The sequence below is a fragment of the Elephantulus edwardii genome, unplaced genomic scaffold (genome assembly GCF_000299155.1).
Source record: "Elephantulus edwardii isolate Elephantulus edwardi_28Jun2011 unplaced genomic scaffold, EleEdw1.0 scaffold00079, whole genome shotgun sequence".
Taxonomy (NCBI): Eukaryota; Metazoa; Chordata; class Mammalia; order Macroscelidea; family Macroscelididae; genus Elephantulus; species Elephantulus edwardii.
Genome location: NW_006399829.1, coordinates 7,190,925 through 7,202,055, shown reverse-complemented (window position 1 = coordinate 7,202,055; position 11,131 = coordinate 7,190,925). Strand labels below are relative to the sequence as shown.

General features: G+C 37.7%; 1 protein-coding gene across 1 annotated transcript in view; it reads left to right on the top strand.

Moving 5' to 3' along the window:
• The first annotated feature begins 1,837 nt into the window (after positions 1-1,837).
• The window catches only part of C6 (complement component 6), a 178,257-nt gene continuing 168,963 nt past the window's right edge, over positions 1,838-11,131 (top strand). The window contains exons 1-2 of the mRNA XM_006889585.1: positions 1,838-1,980; positions 5,623-5,779. Coding sequence (XP_006889647.1) covers positions 1,838-1,980; positions 5,623-5,779 — 300 coding nt within the window. The remainder of the gene's footprint in view (positions 1,981-5,622; positions 5,780-11,131) is intronic.

Sequence of the window (11,131 nt, the reverse complement as noted above, 5' to 3'; positions counted from 1 at the left end):
TTAAATTTAGAGGTTAAGTTTAAATTACAGAAGTGCTTATAATTATTGACTCGTTGTATTATTCAAATTTCTTTAAAAGTCATTTCTAAATTGTGTCATAAATTCATTTCAACAAGTGTTTGTTGACTCCATACTATACTTGCTCTCACTCTAAAAATGCCAAAATTAAATTAACCATAAATTGTATCAACATGGAGTTTATATTCTAGTGAAGACGGAGAGAGAGAGGGGATTTTTAAAAAATGATTTAGGTAATAATTTAGGATGCTAAGAAGCAACATGTACAAGGAAAATTAAAGCTATGCAAGAGAGTAGGAGATGCTAGTAAAATATAGCAATTTTAAATAGCGCACTCATAGGCATTCTTTTACTTGAAAGTTGCAAAATCATTAAAACCATATTACTACATTATTTTAAATAAGAATAGCTTATTCAACATCAATACATTTATCTGACCTCTCTATGATCCTGCCCATAATTAGGAAGCCTCTAATTTTGAAAAGTGAATGACTGCCAGCTAGTATTGAATTCCTAACACTTACATGTTATTATTCATTTTAAACTCTAAGAATACATGCTGTGTGAAGATTCTCTCAGTTTCTTCTTTACAGGAAATATCTTTTTTGCTCTTGTTGTTGTTCAATCCACTTATATTTATTGACAGTTGGAGACTTTTGTGTATGTGTATTAGTCTGTTTATATATAGACATATATATATGTCTGTGTGTCTGTTTATCGTTCTATATGTCTGGGTGTTCATGTGTCAGTCTCTGTTTCTATGTCTGTTGTCTTTCAATGTGTCTTTACGTCTGTGTATCGTACCCTGTGTCTGTCTCTCTTTCTCTGTGTCTGTCTCTCTGTTTATTTTTCTCTATCTTTGTCTATTTTTTCTATTTGTCTTCCATGTGTTTATATATAACAAGAATTTTCTTATTTAATCCTAACAAAAACATTATCAAGAAGGTAAAAGTATTATTCCAATTTTATAGGCAATAAAACTGATGCGTGGAGAAGTTAGGTAAGTGGCAGTTTATTACTTTAAGTGGTAGTTGTCATATTAATTGGTGCTTTTCTTTAGTGTCATCAAGAATCAGTTATGTCACAAAAAATACTGCAGCCAAATGAAGCAAAACATTGCCCCGCCCTGCTCCTGCACCATCTTCACCATCACTGCCAAGGTTGAGCTCATTGTTGTAGCCACTTATTCAAGGCTGTGTACTCATGCTAATTACACCATGTCAAACTAAAAACCTCAAACTCATTGCCATTGATCAGAACCTAGTCATAGCTGATCCTTTAGTGGATTTTCATTGGCTACAGATCACAGGAAAAGAGCCCGACTGCTTACCTCTCTCCCGGGGACCCACTTGTGCATTCAAACTGCCAAAGGCATGCCGCCTTGGAGGTAGTAGTGCAGTTTCCTATGGCCAACACCTCCAGGGTACCCTAATTATTCTACAAAAGAAGCATCAGATATTTTGGAATTAAATAGGTTGCAAATATGTACTACCTACTTTTGTCTTACAGCCTCTCACTAAATAGTCCACAGAACCACATCCTTGTGAAAATATTTGTTAAACTGAATATATGTAGCAATGATGAAACTGAATATATGTAGTAATGATGATAATCTTACACCTTAAAAGACTTTAGAAATAGAATTTGAACATGCGTCAGTTTATAGGCTGCTTTGCCTTAAAGAAGGTAGGAGATGAAGGAGGTGTTTTCTAAGATCACGTTGAAGTCTGTGATTCAGCTTCACTTGGAGTGTTATGTCTCCAAGAGTGTTTGATACACATTTTCTTGTTCCATTACAGGGCTTGTATGCTGTCAAGACATGGCTACCCTCTCCATCCTGTTCTTTATCTTGCTGTGTGCTTTAACTGATAAGAGCCAAGCCTGCCACTGTGATCATTACCCATGGACTCAGTGGTCCAGCTGCTCAAAAACCTGCAATTTTGGATTTCAGAGCAGACAAAGGTGAGCATGAGATATGATACTCCTCTTTGTGTCCTGAAAACTTCAAAGATTGAGTTAGTAATGTGGAGAAAAAATATATCTCAATTAAATACATCTCAAAGAATCCCTGAATTTGGATAGAATATGAAATCTCTTGTACATAAAAATAAAATAGTCTACTTTGTCTTTTTCATAAAGGTGATGAGTTTCAGAGACATGTGATTAAGACTCTGTATAGACTTACAGTTCTATTTTACTGACTTGGAATCACTACTAGAGCTTTTTATTTCAATCAATGTGTAGTTCTGCTTGCATACGTTTAGTGAGTTAATTATAGAGAATTTTCTACTCATTAAAGCACATCTCTAACAGGACCTCAATAGAGCAGCAGTGTTAGCTTTTAGCTCGATTATTGACATGTACATGGAGGCAAGCAAACTATTTTTACATGGTTAACAGTAATTCAATCTTTCACTAACTCAAACTATTTAATCTCCATTGTTCTTCTTACATGGAGAAATTCACATGATTGGAAAAGGGAATAATCTGTTGTGTTTTGAATGTTTTAACATTTTTTAATTTTTTATTTTTATTTTTTATTATTATTAATTTTAATGAAAATTTACAGAGACTTTGGATTTCCATTCATTTTTTTGACAATCATTTTAGAAAAATTGTTACACATATCGTGTGAGTCTCAGTAAAATCCCCAGTTGACTTCTCTGATGAATGATGAATTGTTTTGGGGTTTTCCTCCTTTTTTTAAAATAAAATGTTTACTTGATACTGGTTTACTTACAAAGTTCATGTACATTGATTTTCACACTGAATTTTTCCCATTTCCTTTGTTTTCTGATGTTAGTAAGTGCAATTAAGTTGACTCGTACTGGTAGTAACTTTACATACATCAGAACAAGACCTGTCGATCCTGTACATCCTCACAACTCTGCTGTATTCAAGTCCGTTGCTGTAGTCACTGTGTCAATCATCTCATTGAGTGTCCATCTGTCTTTCACAGACTCTATACTTTCCAACGTTGATGTCCTTCTCCAAGGACTGGTGTCTCCTGATAATATGCCCAAAGTGTGACATGAGGTCTCATTGGCCTTGTTTCTAAAGAGCATTCTGGTTTCACTTCTTCCGAAACAGATTTGTTTGTTCTTTTGGCAGTCCCTGCACTAAACTTATGAAACGGATTTGTTGATAGAGTCTCTGTTCTTGAGAACTCTTCAGTGGTAATCTGGCTGGTTACTACCCACGGTGACCCCTTGTACAACAAAGTGAAGCACTGCCCTATCCTGACTATGTCCACGATAAATTGGAAATTGGATGATTTTTAGTTATGAACCACAGAGACTTTTATTACCTGATTTTCCAGAAGTAAATAACCAAGCATTTCTTCATAATGCATCTTAGTCTGAAAGGGCCACTGAAACTTTTTCAACACCATAACAACATACAGACCACCTCTGACAGATGGTCTAATGAAGACAAAAATTCCACCACTAACATACCAGTGCTGCCTACCGTCTGCCAGAGCGTAACAACATATCCTCTCTTTGTCACTCATGCATTTGACAAGTCTATCCCACAAGGTCCTCCTGTCATGGTCCTTTCCACTTCAAATCTTTGCACTGGCTGTTACTTTTGGCCACTCTCCTAATTGTTATCTGAAGAATTCACACTTACTTTCAAGATGAAGCTCTTCTGTCATTTTCATCTGTGATCCCGTAGCTCCTTGCCTCTCTCTCAATCACTGCACTTACCATATTGTGATGTTATCTTTCTGTACTCCACAATATATTTTTCTCTATTTTCTTTCCCTTCCAGTCCCATCCAAGAGTTCCTTCAGAATAAGCTTCATGACTGTGTAATTTGCAGTTATCCAGAGGATATCCTGACTTGATATTTAGCTCAAGACTAGAGTGTACACAACTGCTGTCTTGAAATTCTTATTCTTTAACAGCAGATTCTGAGTTTTAAGTTTGTACTGAGCCCCACAAGTTACACAGCTTGTCCTAAATTCTAATGAGTGGTAAGGACAACACATATGCCAATGTGCTCATTTTCCATGAAAGATTTCTTTCTTTGTATTCCTGATGGCTAATGCACAGGAAGTAAATAATACTTGAAGCACTTATTGAAGAATATAAAATATTATAAACTTCAATATTAATAAAGAACATACCATAAAGAAAACAAAAATCTTCACCACTGGACCAACAGACAACAAACGTCATGGTTGGTTGTTGCTGCTCTTGTTATGTGCTGTCGAGTTGCCTGTGACTCATAGTGACCCTATATATATATATATACAGCATCTCTGAAACCTGCACCGTCCTGAGCCAGTCTCACTAATTCTGACACACCAACTCCATTGCCCAGTCACTGCATCTATTCATCTCCTCTGGGGTCTTCCTCTCCTGCACCATACCTCTACACTTCCAAGCATGATGTCCTTCTCCAAGGACAGGTCTCTCCTGGACCCATGTCCAAATTATGTAAGATGAAGCTTCAAAATCCAAGCCTCTGAGGAGAAACTTGGTTTCACCCTCTCCAAGACAGATCACAGATGGAGAAAAGACTGAAGTTGTCAATAATTTCATTTTACTTGGATCCAAAATCAACTTGCATAGTAACAACAGACAAGAAATCAAAAGATTTATCACATTAGGAATTCTGCTGTAAAAATCTATTTAAAGTGCTAGAGAGTATAGATGTCAGTTTAAAGCCTAAAGTACACCTAACCCAAGGGATGGTATTTTCGTTTACTTTATAGGCATATGAATTTGGAAAACAAATAGTTGTTGTGCGCTGTTGAGTCGGGGCTAACCCATAGCTGGCACTCCAGCAGGTTTTTCAGGGGCAATGAGTCACATTAGAGGAGATTGCTCTCCTTTTCCTCTGGAGCAGCTGCCGGATTTAACGTACGTGTCTTTGAGATTGCAGCACAGCTTCTTACCATTCAGCCACCTGAACTCCCTTAAAAGAAAATGAATGCCTTTGAAAAATGATGACTTTGAATTTTAGTATTGATTAAATATCCTCTGGATGGCCAAAAGAGCAAACCAATCTGTTTTGGAGGAAGTTCAACCAAGGTACCCTTTTGAAGAAAAGGCAAACTCAAACTCATTGCCAACTAGTCAGAACTGATCCTCCAGCAAGTTTTTGAGGCTGTAAACTATTCAAGAAGAGATTATTTGAGAGAGAGATGATTTTCTCTTTCTCCTTTAGAGGAACTGGTGAATTCAATTGCCTGCCTTTGGGTTGCCAGGACACAACTCCTTACCCATTAGGCCACTAGAGCTCCTCCTTTTGGGGAAAGAATGGGAAAACTTATTCTCATATACTTTGGGCATATTGTCAGGAGGGACCAGTACTTGGGAAAAAACATCATCCTGGAAAAGCAGGTCAGCAAAGGAGAGAAAGACCCTCAGCAAAAATGACTGACACAGTGACTGCAACAACAATGGGTTTAAGCGTGGCAGAGATAGTGAAGATGGTGCAGGATAGGGCAAGGTCTAATATGTTCTTCTTAAAGTAATTATACGTTGTCATTTACTCAAGGGTACCTAGAAACAACTCACAATATCTTTCTTGTCAGGTTAGAGCCACAATTAATGCACTCTCCCTAAGCAGTTTTTTTCTCTCTCACCATTACAGACAGATAGTAGCAGATAAGTACTACTATGAAAACTTTTGTGATCGGATTTGCACCAAACAGGAGACCAGAGAATGTAACTGGCAAGCATGTCCTATCAATTGCCTCCTAGGAGATTATGGACCGTGGTCAGAATGTGATGCTTGTGTTGAAAGACAGGTAGGTGACTCATTGACATAATCAAGAACTGGTAATTTCAATAAAACTCCAATTGCAATAAACCTCTGTGCTTTCCTAAATAGGCTCAACAATCACAGAAATGTTGAATTTCTTTAATTTTTGAAAATAAAATTCTTTACATTCCATTAGGGAAAAACTTCAGTAATGTTGAGTGAAGCAGAAGTGACATCCACTTCCTAACTAACTTGCCTCTGGAAACTCTATAAACTTTGATAAATTTTTTTTTTTTTTTTTTTTTTTTTGTATCTTATTCTCAAATTTATTTTTTTTTCTTTTTTTTTAAATTATAATTATATTTTATTAATTTTCATAAACATTTACAGAGATTTTGGGCTTCCACTCATTCATTGTTGCACTATTCTCTCTACCCTCCTCCCAGTTTGTTCTTGTCCAAATGCCACAGTGCTTGTCAAAGCCAGTTCTGATTAATCTTCTTTGTCAGTGTATCCTTTGCCATTCCCTATCACTCCTCCCTGAGAGAGACTTCACCCTGAGTCATAAGGAAAAGGGGACGGCGTATTCTCCCCTTGTAGAGGGGCTTCAGGCCTTTTGTTCATAGGGTTGCTATGAGTCGTGCTCCACTCGAAGGCAATCAACAACAACAATGTTGTGTGAGAATGGTGTTTCACTTGATATATTTTACTATCATGCAAATTCCTATCATAATCGGTCATCTCTGGAGATGGAGAGCAAAAGTAAAATCTAGATTCAATGGGGACTTGAAAAGACAGGATCATAATAGGCATAGATCAGTAGTAATTAATTTTAAAAAATACAATATATATGAATGAGTGTGTGAAATACAATGTACATGAATGAAACACAACGTATACAAAATACTGTATGCAAAGCAATAAAAAAAAGTAGAAACTAAAAAGTAAAATATTCAAAGATTTAAAACCAAACAGAATATCATTGTTAACATACTGTGGTGTCGACTATGACTTATAACAACCTTATGAACAATGGATCTGTCCTATGCTGTGCTATCCTCATCATCAAAAACTTGATTCCTTTGTTACAGCCACTATGTCAATCCATCTCATTGAAGATCTTCTCCTCTTTCTCTGACCCTCCACCTTTCAAAGCACCTTTCCTCCACTTTTCTAAGAATTAGCATCTCCTAAAAATATGATGAACAAGAAATGAAGCTTCCCCATCCATGCCTCCAAAAAAGAACCCTGGCTGCACATTCTCTCAGATATATTTGTTCGCCCATTGCGTTGTTTGTCTATGGTATATTCAGGACTTTTCTCCAACACTGCAACTTAAAGGGATCAAGATAGAATATAGGGAAGTGAATTGAAATCCTGAACCCCCACCCTTCTGCTACTTGCCCTTTCCTTGTGAAAAAGTCCATCAACTTGTTTACTGTTCCTAGCTGCAATATTTACCGACATCAAGCTGATTCCTGTAAAGATGTGAACCGACATGAACCTCAGGTTACATGAGGAACAGTCCTACACTAGGTCATAAAATGAAATGAATTTTTGGAGCTCTCACTCCATGTGAGAACCTGTGTCCAGCCCCTTATATATAGTGTTGCTTTTGGCCTCCACTGAGTGGATTCCTGACTCCGGAGAGCCCCATGCATAACACAACACAATAAAACTCCACCCATCTGGTTCCCTCCCCATGAGGCAGGGATCAGGGGATGGTGGTCCAAAGAGTTTTGAGGGATTTTTCCCCCCACTAATGGTGGCTGTTGTGGTGCTGGAGAAGTCTTGAACATATCATGGACTGCCAAGAAAAAAAAGTAGGACTGCCTTGGAGAGGGGGAAACCAAATCTCTCTTTGGAAGGTAGGATTCTGAAGCTCCGTCTCACAAACTTTGGGCACGTGGCCAGGAGAGATCAGTCCTTGGGAGAAGGACTCGGAAGTCCTTCATGCTTGGAAGGACAGCGCAGGAGAGAGGACTCCGAATGAGATAGATTGATGCAGTGACTGGGGCAATGGGGGTTGGTGTGTTGGAATTAGTGAGACTGGTTCAGGACAGGGAAGGGTTCAGAGCTGCTATGCATAGGGTCACTATATATCGCAGGGGACTCAATGGCACTTACAACAATAGCATATTATGACAGGTTTGGAAGCAGGAGTGGCATCCACTTCCTAAATAACATGCCTCTGAAAACTCTATGAACATTGATAAATGTTGATAGTTATAGAGGGGCTTCAGGCCTTTTGTTTATAAGGTCGCTATGAGTCATGCTTGACTCAAAAGCAATCAACAACAAAAACAACAATGGTGACCTAGTGGCAAGAAGCTGTGTTTCAATCATGAAGGCACGCTGTTCGAATCCACCAGCTGCTCCATGGGAAAAGGTTGAATAATCTCTTCCCGTGTGATTAACTGCCTCTGAAAACCCTCTAAAGTGTCAGCTTTAGGTTGGTTCCATTCTGACGGTACACAACAACAACAAAATCATTGTTACGTTTTTGAGTTATTTTTATATAAGTATAACACAATAATATCAACAGAGAGAAAGAGATCAGCTGGCCCAGTGGACAGAAAACAATGCTACTAAGCCAGAGGTGGGTGACTTTTAATCCACTGCCCTCAGGCCTGTCTTTCATTGTTTTTGTTCAGACATTCCTCTAGGTTGTATAGTCCTGGTGTACAAGTTGCCCTCCCGCGGTCACTTGTGGTTGCTCTGAGGCTGAACACTGTGACACTGTGTCAAATGCATTAATGATTGGCTACCCAATGCGGACAGAGAGTGGGGTGGAGCTCCCCAATTAAAACAAGCTTGGAAGGAGGAGTGGCATCTACTTCCATAATAGCTTGCCTCCGGAAACCCTATGAACCTGGAGAGAGGATGAAAAGCACCCAAGTGTCCAGGACTCTCCTTCACAGGGTCGCTAACAGCAACATATGCATATTTTACCATAATCCAATACTGTTTTATGCTTTTTGCTTTTAAATAATCCTTATTTGTGATGAGATTAAAAATCTCTAAAATGTTATTCAATGCAAGCAATATCTCTATTCCTTTAATGTCTTCACTTCCAGTAATCTCTTCTACAAGAATAATTAAATCCATAATTTATCTGTGTGAACATTTATAATAGAACTGTTTATAATAGCACAGAGTTTTCTTTAACTAATTGTCGGTCAGTCATATATTTCTAGAACTTTCTTCCTAATACATTGTAGTATGGAAGCACCACTGGCTAATGTTCAACAGCAACACAAGCCTCCACTGAGGTAGTAACTGCTTGTGTTGCATTGCCCAAGAGCTGAAGCCAGGGTTCCCATCTGAAGAATAAAAATTCACAGCTATTAACAAATTGTGCTTTTCTATTTGCTTGTTTTATAGATAAGGAAATTATAGCTCACAGAGAGTTAAGCAATTTGACCAAGCATAAATCATTAATTAATTAATTAATGGAGGAGACACATTTTTTAGTTTTCCTGCTTTCAAAGTCATTACTCTTCAGTGATTCAGAGTTCTGTCCTTCCTACACTCTCTGAGTGACAGTTTGCCACTTAAATTGTGTTAAAGCTTAGAGAATTTGTCAATCTTTGTTTCTATGGTTACTTCCTTATGCAAAAGAACCTCAAAAATCCTTTCACACTTATCATTTCACACTATCTTAGAGATACAAAGGGCTATTGCCTGTTTCCTGGAAGAATTTATTGCGCAATGGAGACTTTTAATCTCTGAAGTCTGTGCTTTTGATTTCAAGTTAATTTAGAAACATGTAAATTCAAAGTTAGGAAAATCCTTCAAAGTTGTTTTGCCACACTTTCTCACTTTATTGATTGGGAAACAGGCAAGAGGGGTAGCACCTTCCTTAATAATGTTGAATAATTGAATTGTATGTCATGTGAACTCTGATTAAGAAGCTTAGTTTTGGTGAAAAGTAGAAAATGTAGAACAGAGTCTCCAACTTCCATGTAATTAATATGTGTGGATCTGTAAAGCCTGGGAGGCCTTAAACTATTGCCTTAAGATCATTTTTAAAGTTTAAAGATTCCATTGACACAGAAGCAAGAAATAACTTAGCTTGATTAGTAAAGATTGTCTGTTCTGAGCACTGTACTTTTTAAAAAATTATCTGTCTGCCGTTTTAATATCTTCCTCTGTGAAAATTCTTTCCATGTCTTTTGCCCATTTTGTAATTGGGTTATCAGTCTTTTTCTTGAGGAGGTCCAGAAGTATTCTGCAAACTTTCATTATGAGATTCTTGTCTGAGATTTGTTGTTGTTGTTATGTGCTGTCGAGTCACTTGCGACTCATAGATAGTATTACCTAATGTTTGTTCCCAGTCAGTAGGTTTTCTTCTCACCCTGTTGGAAAAAGTTTTTTATGAGCACAGAAATTTAATCTTTAGCAGATCCCATTCACCAATTTTATCCTCTTCAGTTTGTGCAGTTCTTGCTGTATTTGGCAGTCTCTTTATACCTTGGACTAGCGCTTCTAAGCTTGATCTCAGTTTGTCTCTTATGAAATGTATGGTTTTGGGCTACACTGCCAGGTCTCTGATCCACCTTGAGTTGATTTTTGCGTATGGTGTAGGATGTGGATCTTGTTTCAGCTTTCACTGGCAATAAGAGAGATGCAAATCAAAGCCACAATGATGTACCATCTCACTCCAGTAACAGTGGCAAAGTTTAACAGGGCAGCAAGTAATAATGTTGGAGTGAATGTGGCCAGAAAGGAATACTTATATGTTGTTGGTGAGATTGTAAAATGGTGCAGCTCTTCTGGAAGACAGTTTGGCGCTTCCTCAGAAAGATGAACATAGTTATTCCATATGACTCTGCTATTCTATTACTTGGAATATAATCTGAGAAAATGAGAACTGAGACACAAATGGGAATTTGTACACCAGTGTTCATAGCAGCATTATTCACCATTGCAAGAACATGGAAACAGTCCAAATGTCCAACCACAAATGAATGGGTTGAGAAATTATGGTACATTCACACAATGGAATACTATACAGCACACAGGAGCAATAACTTTGTAAATTATTACCTAACTTGGGAGGGAACTGGAGAGCATTACGCTGAGTGAATTAACTCAGTCCCACAAGGACAAATATTGTATAAAACCATTACTGTAGATTGAGTATAAGGATACAAGGGGGTTAGAGGATGGAAACAGAGGGATGAGGATGTGCAGGAGGTCAGGAGGATTAATCATGGGGTTGTACAATTTGAAGGGTGGGAGAGTGAGGAAAATTGGAAGAATCTGGTCTCAAAACATTGTATTCCAATTTTGTAAATAAACTAATATTAAAATTATCTGTCTTGTGACTCAAATTTAACTCAAACAATAGGCCATCCTGTAAGATGAACAGTAACATCAGCAACCAATCATAAAA